The sequence below is a fragment of the Rhinolophus hipposideros genome, assembly GCF_964194185.1.
Source record: "Rhinolophus hipposideros genome assembly, chromosome: 18".
NCBI lineage: Eukaryota > Metazoa > Chordata > Mammalia > Chiroptera > Rhinolophidae > Rhinolophus > Rhinolophus hipposideros.
The window spans coordinates 28549237-28568087 of NC_138064.1; the positions used below are offsets into that span (position 1 = coordinate 28549237).

Genomic DNA, 18851 nt, shown 5'->3' on the forward strand with positions numbered 1-18851 from the left:
CTATTCCTACCCTTTTTCTTCCCGTGATCACTGCAGGCCACTCTAAAAAACAGGGTTTGGTTCTTTCCTCATGACAAAGGATAAGAGAAGACGAAACTACTGTGTCAATAACTTAAGTATAAAAAAGACATATAACGATATGGGAATTTAAAAATTATATACACATACCATTTAAGGCCAAACCTCACTTCCAGGTACAGGCCTCTGTAACTTTTCTCGACACTGAAGTCATGAAGCCGTATGGCCCTAAAGCCACAGAAATCCATAGTGAAAACAAGCCGCACGCACTACGCGCGGCACAGAGGGAACCCTGGGGCTCCGCCACGGCTCCCACCTGTCCACCAGGTCATTGTGACGCAAATGCTGCAGACACGTGGAACACCTGCGAGGGAGCAGGGGCGGGGTCATCCCGGGCGGCAGGTCTGGGCGGGAGATACCCCAGGAGATGGGGGTGGACGAGAGACCCCAGAGGGTACGGAGAGGGAGACTCACTCCCCCCATCCTGGGCCCGCCTCGAACAAGGTGAGGCCGTAGCTCCCTCATTCGTCGAGATCCTGGGGTTCTGCGGGGAGCGTTCGCCCTCCCGGGCGTCTCGGAAGGCGAGAGCAAGGGAGGGGGCGGCGGCGCCCCAATCGCTGGCGCCCGCCCCCCCTGGCCGCTGCGCTGCGCTGCGGCGCGCTCGGGCTCCGGGGGCAGCTATTCCGGCTGGCGGCCGCCGCTGCAGGAAGGACCGGGTCCTGCGCTTCCCCCGCCCCCTTCCCTCGCCTTCTGCTGACGCTGACGTCGGATGAAGGAGCCGGAGGGACGCTCCGACCGCGGCCGGGAGGCTCCTGGGGGCCGGGGCTCCGAGGTACCTGCCCTGCGGGGCCGGGGCGGGGGCACGCCGGGCGGGCTGCAGGCTGCAGCGGGAGAAGCCCGGCAGCCGGGGCGGACGGGGGCCCCGGCCCGGGACTGCCAATTCTGCCTTCCGCAGGCGGCGGGTGACAGGCGGGTCGCCTCCTCCCGCCTGCCACTGATCCCCAGGCGGAAACCGCTACAGCCCCTTCCCCTCCCCCGCCGGCTCGCTGGGGCCTGGGAAGGTCTGGAGGATGCGCGCTCCTGAGAGCGTACGTCAGCCCCGGGGGAGCGGGAGGGACGCGTTCCCGGCGCCGGCCCCATCCCTTGCCCCAGCTCCGGCAGCACCCCCCCCCCCACGCCAGCCCACCCCACCCGCTCTGTGCCTCGCCTCCCACCGGCTCTGGATTCGGGACCTTGAGATCTTGGCGTCCAGGGCTGACTTGGTGACAAGTTCACCTGCCGCGGCGCCTGGTGTTTGCATTTTCTTTTAATTGCATTGCCCATCTTTAGCGGAGGTGGGGCAAGGAGCAGATGGGTATACCTCTTTATAATCACTAGTGCCCGGAGACCTGAGCTTGGTCCCCAGTGGGCGAGGTGTTCGCTAGCCTCGGACCCGACTCGAGCAAGAGTCCCTAAGCAGGCCAGGCCCCTGCAAACCCCGGCGCGCCCGTTTCCTATGGGCGCTGCTGACTCCGCCTTTCCTGACCTGGGGCTATTGCAGCTCCTGCTTCCTCTAGAACCGAACGTATCCTGTTATTATGTATGCCTTTGCCCGTCGCGACTTCCCATTAACCTTTCCCACTATCTTTTTACTTGGAGTGCCCCCTAGGCCCCTCAGCTTCTCTTTGGGGGGTCTTAAAAGTACTGTGCTCTTTTCTTTTCCTGGTGGAAAGGCATTAACTGCCTGGTTGGGGAGAGGTATAATTTAAAAAGGGAATCAGGTTCTCTTCTGTTTAGATAGCATTAAAAATCACGAGAAAATCAACTGCCTTAGTAAGTGAGATCTGGTAGCTTTATAAAAATGATCAGGGCCAGGAACATATATCACACACTCTGGTTTGAGAATGATCTTGAATAAAAGAAGAAATGCACATAAGGCATTGGCCATTAAGGTCCCATAAATTATGACTCATTGCAAACATGTTCGTGTTTAAACATTTCAGTAAAGTCTGTCCAGAAAAATCTCAAATTGGTTTCTGTCGACTTTTAGTTTAGATTTTCTAAGATCTGAACTGTTCCTGGGGGTTGGGAAGTGAAATAAGAAATGCTTATTCGTTGAAATTAATGCTCCAGACTCGGTTTCTTACCTTCTATTTAAAACCCACACATTCTAAACATACTTTTAAGTGGATTTTCAGACTAGTTTTGTTTTAGAAACATTTTGTGTAGAGAATACTATAGGGGCAAAAATCAGTTTATAATCCTTAATAGTTCAAATGTCACTGTTTGGTTTTGGATGGCCATGGTATATATTTAATTGCAGGAGACAGGGCTTTCTATCTTTTTGCGTTACATAGGTAAAGAGTTGTACTGTTTATGTTAAAAATAAAAGATCTTTAGAAAACAAGTTAAGCTATTGAGTACAATTTATAATAGCAGAGAGACCTGAGGTTATAAAACTGACTGTGGATTCTTCACCCATAGGTCATCAAATGCTGAATACGCTGGATGGTACCTGCCTGGGCAGTTAATTTTATAGCTGCCTTTCTCCCTTTGGTACACTTGAGTATCTAGCTGACTGTTTTCACTGAGCATCTTTATTGCTATGCCTTTTTCTCCATGTCAACCCTCTGAAAAATACAGAAAATTTTATTACTCAAAAGAAAACCTTAAATATTGCTGCATTTTCAAGGCATTTGATTAAACAATACATTTTTTTCAGGTGCAGACAATTTTATCAGAGGCAGGGAGGTGTGGCAACTGTGAAATGACATGGCAGGGTAAACTTGTGTTGATATGAACTTTAAGGTTACAGAAACCTCATACAGGAAAAGGTGGGGAAGTTAATAGGCCACATGGATCAGGAAGAAGTTTTCCTCTTTATTAGTTGAGCCTGATAGCAGGAAACCTGAGGATAGGTGGCAACATTTAAGATCATTGCACTGGTCACTTGTGTCCTTCTCACTCCATCTACATTGTCAGAGTTATGGGAATCATGCACAAGCTTGTTATCTGCATGTTTTTGTCCATCAGGCAACATAGGTCACTAATTAATTATCTATATTCCCATCCTAATTAATTATCTATATTCCCACCCAGAATCTGCCTCAGCAGAGCCTTAAATTCAAAGACTGATACAGGAGAAACTTTTTCCCTCATTTTTACCCCAAGCTGTCCCATGTTATACCACAATCATATTGAGCACCATGGAAGATATGTGGAGGGCACACAAGCTTTGGATTCCAATGGAGCAGGATTGAAACTCAGAGATACAGCCCGTAACTAGCCACATGACCTTGGGCAGTTGCTTAAGCTCTCTACATTATTTCCATGTCTATAGAGGAGAAATATCCACCTTGTGGGGTTGTGGTAGGATTAGAGATAATACATGTTGACCTTTAACCAGATGTTTTTCCAGGAAAATGAGTTGACTCAGGAAGAACGAAGAATTGCAATTTAGGATATATGGTCTAATGGTGAACCACACACAAGTGCAGAGAAACAAAGGAGGGGAACGCTCTTTTATAGACTTAGGAGCTCTTGTAAACAGAAAGTCCATTAGAGGAAACTGACAGTTTGTATAATGTCCTCATTGGCTGAGTTATGGCAGTGTCCCATTAGCTGAGCTAATCTTTTCTTCCTCCTGCTGAGGTAGTAAAGTGATATCACTTCCTGTCAGAGATGTAGGGTAGGTCTCTTCTATTGGAGTCAGTAGTGTGTGCTGAGTGACATTCTTTCTAGTTGTCGATTCCATTTTAAATTATATTTCTATTCACTAATTTTCACCTATATAGAAAATACTTTGCACAGTAAATAGGACTCAAGTAGTAGCCGTCATTATTCTTTCACATGCTAATGTGCAACCTTTATCTGAAAAGGATGCTACTCTTTTTCCCTGGTGATAGGGAAGGTGTCCCAATTTGGTTTTGAGTAGGTCAAGTGATTTTGTACCAATACTGATAGCTTGGGCTTTTGGGAATACTTCCTGAGGTTGGAGAATGCAGTCTGTGGTCCAGAGACGAAGCAAAGCTAATTTGTTCTAACAGGGATGGATCTTCCAAACCTCTGCCATGCAGATGTGATCCATAGACCAGCAACACTGGCTTCCCCTGGGATCTTGTTCCACTTACAGAATCTCAACCTGCCTTCACCCACCAGGCCCACTGAATCTGAGTCATTCGAATCTACATTTTAACAAGATCTCCAAGTGATCCACGTGTACATTAAAGTTTGAGAAGCATTGTTCTAACCCAGTATTTATCAAACTTTTCTGTCCACTAGAATCATTTGGGGGCTTGTTAAATGTGGATTCCCAGCCTGGTTTCTCCCATCTCCTGTTAACACCTCTGGTGGCTCTGACATCTGCTCTTCGAGAAACACTGCATCAAACTTTTTCCAGCATAGTGCTCTAAGATGGGCCTATGCCCTCTTCCTTAACAAAGCTGCACATTCAACCCCCTTTGAGATCCGAAAAGTAGGTATTATAATCCCTATCTATGTGATCAAATTCAGACTATAGGCTTGTGATGCCCTGGATAATGCATATGGTCGAACGGCCTTGACCGTCTGTAAGTCCAAGATGACCATTCTTTCACTACACTAGATGCTAAATATATGCTGTGTGTGTGTGTGTGTGTGTGTGTGTGTGTGTGTGTGTGTGTAATTTCAAATATTAATGAATCTCTTCAGGGCAGGGATGACTGTACATAATACGGCATTTTATACATGCTTTTAAAACAAAATCTTCCTTCCATATGACTGTCAACCAGTTACTTAAGAGAACTGATTTTGAATTTCATCCATAACATGAGAATGATATCTGCTTGTCAGTGTTGTCAGGATAAGCATAATGTTCATGAAACATGCATCTCAGTGACAGAGAAGTGACCGCTCCTCAACTAATGGTAACTACTTGTCCCAATGTAACCCTAGTGAGAGAGAACGAGTTCATGGAAAGCTGAGAAAGTGGCATTGCTCATGATGAGAAGACTGTCCTGCTAACTCAGGTGACATCATTCACCAGGCCTTTGACCAACTCAGAGAAGTGGGGTCACTACTCAGTACTGAGCAAGCATAGGTTGTGTCTGTGCCATGTGCCACGCCCTGAGCTAGTACTGGGAATCCCAAGACAAGACCCAGACCCTACCTGCTCTGGGGGAGCCTAGAGCCTAGTAAGAGAGACAGAGGAGTCAGCTGACAATTACATTTCAGCAAAAATAGGGAGGCACCCCACCCCACCCAGGTGGGAGAGAGAGCAGAGAAAACCTGAGAAGATTCATGGAGCAGGTGGCCCTTGAGCTTTATCTTAAAGGTTCAGTAGGAATTTGGCAGAGTTGGGAATGGAAAAAGTCCCCCCCCCCAAAGTATCCAGGAGTACAAAGAGAGAGAATACGGGTGGGAGAATACAGGGAAAGAATACTGGTAAATATTCTTATGTCTGGACCCCAATGTCCATGTGTATCCCTTATTAGCTGAGAGACCTTGGGCAAGTTTGATCATCTGTGAATTGGGAAGATTAAATACATGATTTCAGTTATGTGGTGGATAGTCGTGGTGCTGGAAAATAGGGGACTGATATTAAAAGTCATTAAAACTAGAGAAAACTCAAGAGGTCTATTTTATAATACATTTAACAGAAAATACATGAAGTTAAGAGAGGATGACTGAAAAAAAACAACTGAATGCAATATAGTACTGTGTGGAGAGAAACAGAAGGTCTATGTGTTTAGTGATGGGCCACTGATTATATAGATAATGGTGTACCCCGAGAGTCTAGATTTGAAAGTGGAAAGATCCTCTCATTCTAGGTCTGAGAGTTTTTGTACAAGGAGTGACTAGAAAGTATTGCAGCCGCTTTCCCAGAGCAAACATTAAAATCTCTTCCATTACTAACCATCATCATAACTTCTCACACCCTCTTCTCTTTTCCCAGAATAGGGCATGTACAGCGGTGTTTGAAACCTAATGGTACTTAGGGGAAATCTAGCCTTCTCTGTAAGTTTCTGGGGTAGTACATCCTAAGCCAGAGACCAAGGAGCTAGTTGTGATAAATGCTCCCCCTCTCCTTATTTATAGGAACCCTGATAGCCACCAGGAGTCCATCAGCAGGTTTTGCCGTGCACGAGCACCATAGTGGTAATGGATTTGGGACTAATGCCGGGTCTGAGCCTGATTAGGAGACTGGTTTCATAGAAACAGAGCCTATTATCTAATCTCTCATCCAGATGTAGAGAGGAGTGTTTCAAAACGGGAGCTCAAAAGTCGAAAGCCAACCTGAATTTATTAGTTGTTGACTTGCAGCAAACTACTTCACATTTCTAAGCTTTTTTTTCTCACAGGCAAAAGGAGGTGGTGTCCCCTTTATGGTAGTGGTGTGGAGATGAGATAACGGGGTTAAGAGCTTCATACATGTGAAGTGGTCAGTAAATGGCAGCACACAGTTATTGCCCTTTGTCCAGCATATCATTTACTGAAGGCCAACTGTGTTTCAGGTACTGTGCTTGGTATGAGGAGGCAAACATGAAACAGTTAGATCCCTGCCCTCAAGGGACTTGCAGTCTCGTGCAGGAAATGAGATGTAATTAGCTCATTGCAGGAGAGTAATGAGAGTGCAAGGAACTACCAGCATGGGACAGTTAATTCTTCAGTGGGGAGGACAGGAGTGGGAGGCCCCTGAGGGGTGGCCAGGTGCATGTTGGGTTGGGCAGGCTTCACCGAGGAGGTGACATTTGAGGAGACTCTTGAAGTAAGGTGTAAGTTGGCCAGTTGGATAAAGAAGGGGAGGGCATTTCAAGTGGAAGGAAACTGCAAAGCCTTGAAGAGGCATAGTGTATTTGAGGAAAGCTCTAGCATTCTAAAAGGACCAGAAGGAATAGTTCTGTGTGAGGTATAATAAAACATTTGGGAAAGGGGGCCAGAATATGAAAGGGCTTGGGTTTCGTGCTAAGAAGTTTGGAATTTTCTCTGGTAGGAGGGTGGTATGATTAGATTTTCATATTATAGTAATAGTTCAAACTGTGGTGTAAAAGATGGGAGTGGGCAGATACCATAGGAGTGTTGCTTCTGAAGACCTTGACTAAGTCCTGGCTGTGAATATAGAAAGGAAAAGATGTAGTTAAGAGCTAAGTTTAGATGTACTATGTTTAAGTGCCTCTGGGACATCCAAGTGAAGATACAGTAGGGAGATAAAAATTTGAACACCCCTTCAGACCACCAGGTCCACATTTCCATCTCTGTACTGTATGTAATCTCCGGAGAGGTATTTCATTTTGGAAATCATTGACATGCAGGTGTTGTTGAAGCCACAGAAGTGGATTCAATCACTTATTGAGCAAGTAAAGTGTAATAGAAGACAACCAAAGTTGGAACCTTCTCAATCACTCATATTTGAGAGGTGGACACAGGGAAAGGAAGAGGAGCTAACAAAGAACATTGGAAAAATACAAAAGTATAGAGAGTGTCTCTGGAGAAATCAAGGAAGGGGAGGGAACTCAGTCAAAAGTCAAATGAAATGAGGACTTGAGTTGGGCTCATACTGGGAAACTTTATCTGGTGTTGTGGAGAGAGGAAACAGACTGTGTAGGCTTAGAACTCCGTAAGGAGAAGGAAAGAGATGATAACTGGAGTAATGAAGAGGATGAAGAATATGGGTTGAGGACAGAAAGGGAGGTTGATTAACTGGAAAGAGGGGATAATAGATGGACTAAAGTGGGAAGGTGTAAGGGGGTGAGACCTATCCCTTCTGGAGAGAAAGTAAACAGCAGCGGTTATAGTCTTGGTGCTAGCAAGTTCCAAAGAAGTGAGCAGTGGTACAGGAGGAGTGGAAGCCATGAGAGGAGGAGCCCAGGGCCATCCAAGGGCCATGGTTCCCCACAGTGCATGAGGAGGGAGACTGGTCATCGTCACCCTGTGGAGTTTTCTTTCACCTGCTGTTCCTTGAAGGCCAGGAGTTGAGTGTCCTTGTAGCTAATGCTTTTTCCTTGGTGTTGCCATAGGCAGCATGGGTGTCCTTGTGAAACAAATAAAGTGCATTGGTACCAAACCACTCCGCCCTTTCTGCTTCTGGCTTCTCTCCTCTCTCCTGACCTGGAGTTCTGTGCCTTTGGGCTACTTCCTGCTTATTCTACCTGCCCTGCCAGGTATATGTCCAAAGACCCTGTCTTTCCTGATCCCCATCAAAAGAACCAGTCTTGTGGCTTATTCACTCCAAGCATTGCTGCTATTTAATCCCGTAAGGTTCTTAGAAAGTAGAGAGAACCTGGAAAAGGGATGTTATATTAGTTCTCAAGTAGTACCAACTAGATGACCCAGCATAGGCAGGGTGGCTCTGTCGGTTGGTACATGACAACCTTATTTTAAGGTCCTCTTTTTGATTCTCCCTTCCCTTCCTGGATTGCCTTCATCCCATGTTCTTAAACCAGCCCAAACTCAAATATGTTCTAGTGGCCACAACTTTATCAAGACAGTCCTTGAATACGTGCCATTTCCAGAAAAAGGAGCTGTGGTGGTTTGTTTACAGGACCTGTGCACAGTATAGACATTTTATAAACCACATATTGGTGTCTGTGTGTTTCAGTAATTTAAGACTAATAAAAAAGGTTTACTCCGTGCCTTGGGGAATTTTCTCCCATCCTGGGCCTCAGTTCCCTTCTCTATGAAAAGAGATTGATTGGATTAAATGATCTATAAATTCCCCTAGCTCTGAGTGATCCTGTAGAGACATAAGAAATTACTTGATCATCTCTTTAAGATGCTTTATTATGAATTTAACATTAAAGAAAAAGAATCTTGTAAATATTGGTGTCTCCCTAATTATTCTGATTGCTGACATTATGCTAATGTATTATTTCGTAGAGTTGTGGTTGCTATATTCTTTTTCTTCTGTTTTACCTGTAATAATATTAACCATTCATTTATTTCTATATATTTGTATATAAATTATATGTACTGCATTACATTTATAAATATATGTACACATTTTATATTTATAGGTATGTATATATGTGTACATATATACAGAGATTGTTATCTTTTCACTTTTAATGGTCTTATAGTTCATCCGCTTCTCACTCACATGAATCTGATTTGAAACAAATAGTACATTTTGTATGTAGAGTTGCACCTTTCTAAAACAACCTATGAATATATGGAGTGCAACCATTTTCTAAAGGATTATATATGTTTACACACACACATATAGTCTTTGTATACATACATATATGTATACATTTGAGATTTGATTTTTATAACATTTCTGACAATAATTATCAGGGATTCTGGGGAGAATTAACTGTTAAAGGTATTTGCATCTGTACAGAATACTCATGACCTAAGTTATGGAATTAATTTTTAGCTCTTTGCTGATTTGCTTAATGCCATAGGCCAAGGCTGTCCAATTAAAAAAAATGACAGCCACCTGTGTAATTTAAAATGTTCTAGTATGCACATTTAAAAAACTTAAAAGAAACAGGTGAAATTAGATAATACATTTAATCCAATAAATTCAAAATATTATTTCAAAATAAAATACGTATATAATATATAAATAAGTATAAAATATAATTAAATATAAAATACAATATGTAAATAAAATACAAAATACAATGATATAAAATTTAAATATATACAAATGCATCAACAGAAAATACATGTAATGTTTATCAACATAAATAAATATAAATGAGATATTTTACCTTTTTGGGAGGGTACTAAGTTTTCAAAATCTAGTGTATGTATGTTTTACATTTAAAGCATATCTGAATTCAGACTAGCCATATTTTAAGGGCTCAGTATCTGCATGTGGTTAGTAGCTGCTGTATTGCACAACACAATCTTAGATGATCAAGTTAATTTATCTCAGACTATTCTTTCGTAAAAAAAAAAAAAATTAACGTTGGTATCATTCTTTAGCATAATGTTTATAAGAGCCTTCCATATTTTATAATTGGATAATCGGTTCCCAAATATAAAATGCAGTTTTGAGATATAAATTAAGGAAAACATTTGGTCTGTGCTGGTAGTTGAAGGATGTGATATTTCTTTACAGAAGGTGATTGAGACCTTTGTCTGACTAGGGTGTTCATTCGTTAGTCACCTTTTGAGATTATTAAGCTTTTACAGAAAAAGCCACCAAAAGGACTAGAGATTAAACTCCGTATGCTAAAACCTAAATGACATTTGAAATTTACATAAACCAACCTAAATAAAGTCAAAGGTGAATATAATTTATTAAAACAGGTTATTTAAATTAACCTTGTCTTTAGCAAAAACAACCTGTGTGTTCTTTTTCTGTTTCCAGTCTTCTAATCCATTTTCATATCATTTACTCTTATAGTTCTTGGAGGTTTGTTGTTTTCACATGCCAACGTCTTTGTTATTGTTGCCATGATTTTTGTTGTAGCACAAAATTCACTCTTGAGCATCTTGTGTCAGTAAGGCTTTAAGTAAGAGAAAGACTGGCGCGACCTAGATCATGCCCCTTGTGAGCAATTTGAGTTGGATGCTTTATTTTGTTTTTAGTTTGCTTTTTGTGGATGTAATATTTTAACCAATACAAATGTTAAGGATAAAAGTCTTTCTGAGAATATCTTGGAATTTCTTTTTAGTTTCCTAGAATATGATATGCTATATTTGGTATTTGCGAAATACCTCTTAGAATAGAGGAATCAACTGCAGAGAGCACCAGTGCAATTAGTGTTTCAATCCCAGCATTCCTTCTTGTGAATTTGATTTTTAACCTGATTTTGGACAAGTTTTCTCTATTTTTAGAACTCCAATGCCCACATCTTTAAAATAGATGTGTACGTTCTCTCTAAACTTTCTCTTATATATAAATGTCTCTAAAAGTAATTAAAATTAGCTTTATGGTTTTTGTGACTGAGCGCATCCTAGATGTGACCGAGCCTACAGATAAGCAAAGTGAGGCCAAATAAGTGAAGTGACTGGAGGAAGCAGAAGATTGTGGCATGGTAATGGGCTTACAGGTGTTTATTTTATATTGAGCAGCATGTTGGGAGACAAGTTATATTGTCATTAAAAAAATTTACTTTAGGAATCTGATTTTAATAGGTTTAGAGAGTCATTAAGTTTAATTAATGCCCGAGCTCTTTCAAAATGTGAATGAAATGATCATTTAAAACTGTCCTAAGACCCCAATTCATTAACAGAAAATTCAAATTTTAATTGTGACTTACTGTAGGGTTTAAATAAACACTTACCCATTTTCTAGCTGCTTTGAATAAGGTTAGAATTCTGTTTTCCTCTTGTAAGGTGTGCTGACTCACAAAATTAAAGCATGACTCACAAAATTAAAGCATCAACATGTTTCGCTTTTACTTGTGAATTTATGAAATGTCAAAAATCATTTGCAGAAGACACAAAACTCAATTAGAAACAGAATCCATTATGGAATACTCAAATAATCCTAACCTTAACAAAATCTGTGCTGAGAGAGAGTAGTAAAAAGACCCATAAAAGCTAGTCAAATTACATTACTTTAATTAATGTTTAGCTTTTGAAATAATGAAAGATAATTCAACTTCCCACTCTCCATAGGGATCTCTTTTTTTCAGCTGTGTGAACAGGATCTGATGAATCAAGATTTTAAAAATAATAATAAATATAGTTAATTATGCCTGGAGGACTGTTTCAATTTTTTCCCGTTTATGCTGAAACCGTTTTAATACTTAAATACTTACCCTTCATGGGAAATTATAAAAATCATTACTGACATAAGAGAAAGTCACTAGAGATAAACCTCTGGGAAAAAAGATTAAAAATACTTTGAGCAAAAGTGGTGCACAAACATTTTTTAACTCAGTACCTAAAATCTCTGACACATTTGTATTTCTTCCTTTCGGTAGGTGAGCCATCCGGAGCCAGCATCGAAACCATGGCTCTGGAGCTAAATGGCTTTGTTCTCTCAGGCCTGTTAGAGACCTCTCTTGATCACAGGTCCCCATTTTAAAAGGCAAGGGCTTCATTTGATTGTGTCTCAACTTCCTCTGGGCCCTAAATTATATGACTTACATTAGTTCTGAGACTGCACCAGAGAAATAAACACAAAGACAAAACCAAATATTGAAACTGGTAATATTTCTAGATGAAGTGAATCTCTGAAATAGCGGGAATATGGAACTCGCAGAAAATTCTATAAATTAGTATCGTGCAATTGGAAGCTAAATCTAAGAGACAGGCCACAGGCTTCCAACAACATTTGTTATGGATAGTCAAAGACGACCTCTCTAGACAGGGCATAGAAGGTGCTCACTAAATGTGAATAAACACCATTGAGTGTCTGCTGCAGTGGCTGCAGAATATACAGTAGCACCTCGGTTTTCGAACGCCTCTGTTGACGAACATTTCGGTGTACAAATGCCGTAAATGCTTTGGTTTTCGAACATGCCTCGAAGTTGAACATGTCACACGGCTTCTGCTGAGTGCAAGATCCTGAGGCCTAGCTGTCGGCTGTTTTCCAACGTTTCAGAACTTGAACGGTCTTCAGGAATGGATTATGTTCGAAAACCAAGGTTCCACTGTATCTAATGCTGAAAGTGACCAAAGGTGGCCTCAGAGATTGACCCCTGTGTCTCCCCTATCACATCATCTTTAAGTTATAGGAATGCACAGCTGCTTAGAATTGGTTGCGTGCACACACCGTGCAGTTAGTTCTACTGCATGTTCTTTGCTTTCTCTCTGCCTGGAATAATACCACGGCCACCACTGCGCCGCACCCCACAGACATACACACAAACTCTTAACCTTCGCATGGCCAGCTACTACTGATTCTTAGGAGCTCAGCCCAAAGGCCATGCAGAAAGCCAGCCCTGTGCCCTCTCCTCTCTGTTCCTCTAGCCCTGCCTGGGCGCCTTCCTCTGTCATGGCACACGTTCCACATCACAGACAACACTTAGCATTCCTTGACTTCCGATTCTCCTTTTCAATTGTACACAAATAGCCCCCAAAGTCTGGGACATGTAGTGATATGCTTAATTTTAATAAATTATTCTGTGTTTCATCAGTTTAAGAAACCATTGCTCATAAGATCTTTTACCATTTTATGTTCCATGAAGAAAGAAAAATGACTGCCAAACAGTTGACAACGTATCAGTGGTAGGACTCATCCCGGCTTCAGGGATGTTGGAATGTGAACAAATTTGTGTCGCATTCAGTTGACATGTGGTGCCATGAAGTTGGTGTTTGGGAATGAATGATTTTACTATGGGATGATTCAAACTTATCATTTTGCACTCACATCACTGTAAGACTGTTCTGTTCTCTTAAAAAGTGAGCTTCATAGGGAGGAAAAAATGGCCCACTTCCCAAAGAAGGCTAAATGCCGGTGTGCACAACAGAACTGGAGAGCTCTAAAACAGTGACAATTTTAAGTTAGAAAATAGAAATTTTGAATAAATTAGAGAGGAAAATGACAGATTTTGGCAGTGGCTCAGATCTGCAGTTCAAGAGAATTTACCATATGTTCAGTACAGATACAGGAAAAAAGGATTCTGCTCTTGGTTTCAGCTAGTACTCCAACTAACAGAAAAACTGCTCGCTGATGGAAGGGAAAAATCTGCTGCTAAAGTTGGGAAGGTGATAAATTTGAGACATGAAATTGTGCAAGAAATAGGACACACTTAAACGTGATTCAAGAGGAAGCTCATTGAAATATTTTTGTGGGTTGAGAGTGGTGGTATGATGAACTGTAACTACTAATCTCCCCTTTAACTGAGTAAGGGTGGGCTCAAGAATTTTGAACTCTTTGCACGATCTAAATTAATCGGAAGTGCTGTCAGCTAACTCAGTAAGCTCATAGAAAAGGGTTCTGGGCTAGAACAAATGTTCAATGCTGCCGAAGGCAGCCTATACGGAAGGAATATACTTTCTCATGTTCTGCCTCCAAGCAGAAGAATCCAGTATCAGGGTTTAAGGAGCCGAAGACAGAATGACTTCTCTTCCTGGTAGCAATGCATCAAATTTTGTTTAAACCGGGCTTGCTTTAGCATTCTGTGAACCTCACATTGTTGGAAAATATATTTGGGGGTATTTAGAAAAATCTTTTGCTTATGTATCAGCCGTCTGGTGTGTTCAAAATGACTTTTCAATGGCTATAGGAAATAAAAACAAGTGGAACAATTGTAGCCTGTCTACATGGGTGGATAAAATTGCAGACTCAACACAGCAAGCATGTAAGAAAAGCATAGCGGGAAAATGAGCATAATTATTGCACAGAACCCAGGGGGGTACAAAATCTGAACAAAAGTATCCCTGCTCCCTGTTCTCCCAGTTCTCCCCATAGGGCAGGATGGTCTCTCAGCCACATGTGGCTGAGAACAGATGTGGTTTTAATGGCCTTGGAGCAGGAGGTGAGCATATTGCAACCCTATCAAGGTGCAGCCTAGAAAAGGCTAAGAGGATTAGGCTGGTAGTCTTAATGTCACCGAAGCAGAGGTGCTAACCTCTGCAGCAGCCCCACCTATGAGCAGGGAGACATCTTTCCGCCTTATTTCTTGTCTTAGACATGGAGTATGCTCCTCACTAACTCACGCCCACCCACTCTCAGGATTGTTACATCAAAATTAGGAACTTGATTTTTATTGATCTGTTCACTTCTGTACCCCTACTTCTTTGAGTAGGTCTTAATTATTACTGGCGCATCTGTTTTGTCTTCCTTGGGGAGACAGTTTAGTGAAACACAAACATTCATGTGGTCAAGTTTTGTTGAACTTAACAACGTTGGTGCTTTTGTTTTTTTCTTATCATGGCACTCACAGTCTATAAGCAACCCAATACTTGTTCTTCTTGGCTTGTCTCCCAAGGTAAGGCCGCCACAAACAGAACTTTAGGAAGTTGTCTCTGTACCATTAAAATGCTTGAGGTATGATACCATTCATTTGGGGCTTCTTTCATAAGTACCTTATAGCAGAAGTGGAGAAATAATTTCCTTTACAGAATCGTGAATTGAAATATTAGTTAATCATAGACTTGATTGTATTTTACATAGGAAATGATATTCTTACAGCAGAACTTACAAATTTGGGGATGCATGAAGTACTTTTTATATGTCCCTTGCAAAGTCAAGAGTCTCCGGGGTCTGGAAATTATGTTTACATGTCTGTCTTTCTTGCTCAACTCGTACTGTGCAATCCTGTAGCCACGAACCGCACGTGGCCACTGAGCACGTAATGTGCCTCATCTCAGCTGCTATGTGCTGTAAGTGTCAAGTATACACCTGGTTTCAGACTTGGTACAAAAACACAAATGCAAACTATATCGTTAGTAATTTTTTATTGATTACCCGTTGAAATAACATTTTAGATATATTGGGTTAATAAAATATATGATTTAAAACATGTTTAGTTTCTTTTTACTCTTTTAAACATGGCTATTATACCATTGAAAATTACATAGGTAGCTCATAGTATATCCGTTGGACAGCGTTGATCTAGACTGTAAGTTCCTTGTGGCTAAGGATAGTGTGTGGCACATAGTAATTAGATGCTTAATGTGCATTTGCTAAACCACACTGTGTAATTGAAAGGAATGAATGGATGAGGATTGTAACGAGTTTTTAAAGTGTTGATTTTGACACTGTGGGTTTACGAAGTGACAGAGCAAGATGAGATGGATTTGTCAGGAAATCTTAAAATGTTTATTAACTGTCCCTGGTGTGCGGGGCTAGAACATACCTTAAAGGAAATGTAAGCCCTGGCTGCAGCTGCCTTCTCATGAGGCGTTCAGATATGCCTTACAGAGATGACCTGATTTTGCCACCCATGATCCCTTTATCAGATACTATAATTCAGCAGTTTATTCAAGAAAGATGCGTTTCTAGGAAGAGTTTTTCCTGTGTGTTATTTAGCTGCGGTGCTTGGACTTTAATGTGCTTAAGAATCACTTGCAAAGCCTGTTACAAATGCAGATTCCCAGACACACTTCCTGAGATTCTAGTTCATTCAGCAGGTAAGAGATGGGGCCCAAGAATCTGCATGTGAACAGCCCAGAAGACTGCAGTGCACCTGGCCTGTAAACAGTTCCTTGAAAAACACTGCCACATGGCATCATTACTTGGGAGTAGCCTGGAAGTCCAGGGAGAAGGGACAGTTTGCTCGGTGATATTATCTGTTACACTACCAAGAACTTAAATTGTTAAATCTTTCAATAAGCAACAATTAATTTTAAAAGTTGTAGCAAATGAAATAATCAACAGTGAGAAGGCAACTTAATGGGAGACAGTATTTGCAAACCAGCTATCAGATAAAGGGTCGATATCCAGAATATCGAGAACTCCTACAATGCAATAACAAAAAAAATTAACCAATTGAAAAATAGGCAAGGACTTGAATAGATATTTCTCCAAAGAAGACATACATATGGCCAATAAGCATATGAAAAAATGCTCAACTTCACTAATGACCAAGGAAATACAAGTCAAAACCATAATGAGATATCACCTGTACCCATTAGGATGGCTGCTGTCAAAACAAACAAACAAACAAACAAAATTGCAAGTGTTGACAAAGATGTGGAGAAATTGGAACCTTTGAAGGCACTGTTGGTGGGCTTGTAAAATGGTGCAGTTGCTGTGGTAAAAGTATGGTGGTTCCTCAAAAAATTAAGACTAGAACTACCATATGATCTAGCAGTCGCACTTCTGGGTATGCATCCAAAAAAATTTAAAACAGGGTATGGAAGAGATATCTGCACCCCCATGTTCATTGCAGCGGTATTCACAATAGCCAATGTGGAAGCAATCTAAGTGTCAATCAATGGATGAATGGATAAAGAAATTGTGCTCTATCCATACAATGGAATATTATTCAGCCTTAAAAAAGGAAGGAAAACCTGTCGTATGTTACAACATGGATGAGCCTTGAGGACATTGTGCTAAGTAAAATAAGCCAATCATAAAAAGACAAATATTACATGATTCCACTTACATGGAGCCTCTAGGATAGTCAAGCTCATAGAAACAGAAAGTAGAGTGGTGATTGCCAGGGGATGGGGGAGAAGGAAACGAGCAGTTGTTTAGTGGGTGTAAAGTTTCAGTCACACAAGATGAAAAAGTTCTGGAGATCTGTTGTACAACAATATGCATATAGTTAACAATACTGTATACTTAAAAATTGTTAAGAGAATAAATTTGTTATTTTTTTAATGCAATAAAAATTTAATCTGAAAATACTATCCTAATAGTTACTGGTGAAATTGAACTCAAGGCAAGAGTATAAAAACTTCATTTCCTTGAACAATATCTTTTCATGAGAAATAGCGTTGGAAGCTTTGAGATAAATGTGTACTTTCTGTGAAGCTGCGTGGATGCGTCATGGCCTCCACACAGTTTACTGAGTAGAGGGCAAAGCTTACTCATCATGAATGTCATTCCCAAAGCAACTTGTCCAAAAACCTGGATGCCCTCCAGGAGGAAGAGGAATGCTGATCACGGGATGCTGTCATTCCAGCAGCATTAGGACACTCTAAGAAAATGTCCTCCTTCCTCTTACCTGAAGCTGGAATTTCAACACCTCAGTTTAGTTCCCTCGAAACATTTAAAAAAAAATCTTGGAAACTCTAATTATTTTAGGGGTACTAGTTACCAGGACCCTTTCTGAGGCAGAGGGAGAACAATTGCATTGATGTTGGAGTAGTCAGAGCATTCATCCACTGAGCACTCATTCTGGCAGTCAGCAGTCTGTGTCTGGCCAGAGGCCGTCCCTTTAGGTAGTGAGCTCACCGTTCTTTCCTCAACTGGTAGGTAAGTGTGGCTGGCTTGGTTGACCAGCTTCCAGGAGTGGAGCAAATGAAGTGAGGGGCAAAGGTATCAAGTGACTCCCATATTTACTAATGAGATGAAAATACAATGTTAGGCTGGTAAAAACTGAGTCACATTTTCCTCCTTTGTACCCTTCTTGGTATCTCATTCTAGCCTAGCAACACTTTTTTGTGTGCATGTTTTCTTTTTTACGGTGGGCTATATTGTGTTTTAGAAATACTGATTATGAAATGTTTCAAATCGGTAAAGAGACATACAGATGCAATATACTCACCCCATAGCTTAACAAAGAGAACACTAGGGGTACAGTTAAGTCCGCGTATACCCCTCTTAAATAATCCCCTCCCCCCCACCCACTGCAGTGGTAACTGCTCTCTGGAATTTAGTGTTCATCATTGCTAAGGAATTCTTTATACCTTCACTCTATAATGTTTCTGTACTTCAATAGTACATAATATTGCTTTGCATGTTATGGTCTCATATTTTAGGTTGTCTTCCATATACTTCCTTTTTCATTCAATCTGCTTTTTTACTTCTTAAATTTCATTTGAGATATTTCTTCCAGTGCTACTTAAACTATTTTTGACACCAGTGCACAGTGTTATTGTGTAATAGTGTTTGGCCCCTAAAATACACAACTAGAAATGGCTTAGGATGAAATTTTTACATGTCAAGTTAACACATAATTGTAATATAGTGTGTAACTGTTAAACATATTTGTTTTATTTCAGGTTATAATATAACTTATCCTCTCATGCTTTTTCCCTGCCCCTTCTCCCCAAATCATCAACAGTAGAAAAAGAAGAAGACGACGAAAACATGTCAGGACACAAATGGTAAGTAATTTGTACTCTTTTGTGAATTGCAAGAGGCTAATAAAAGAGGAAAACACGTAGTATATGCTCAATAAATGTCTTTATACCTTAGAAAATAGAAAAATCAAGAGTCACTTTAGCAATAAATAGCCTTTTGATCCCTATCCAATGTTGAATATAGTCAAGTTCAATATCTCTATTATGTATAGTCAAGTTCAATATCTCTATTATGTTGAATAATATAGAAACCAAGTAACCAAACATATTGT

At 41.0% G+C, this 18851-nt stretch overlaps 1 protein-coding gene across 18 annotated transcripts in view; it reads left to right on the forward strand.

Annotated features, from left to right (window-relative positions):
* The first annotated feature begins 402 nt into the window (after positions 1 to 402).
* The window catches only part of ICA1 (islet cell autoantigen 1), a 133580-nt gene continuing 115131 nt past the window's right edge, over positions 403 to 18851 (forward strand). For 4 of the 18 annotated variants that reach the window (XM_081079937.1, XM_081079929.1, XM_081079927.1 and 1 more), the window contains exons 1-2: positions 596 to 850; positions 18561 to 18603. In XM_081079937.1, coding sequence (XP_080936063.1) covers positions 18587 to 18603 — 17 coding nt within the window. In that variant the 5' untranslated portion in view covers positions 596 to 850; positions 18561 to 18586. Of the gene's footprint in view, positions 851 to 18498; positions 18604 to 18851 lie in introns of all 18 variants that reach the window. The other 14 variants (XM_081079928.1, XM_081079933.1, XM_081079944.1 and 11 more) reach the window with 12 other exon arrangements.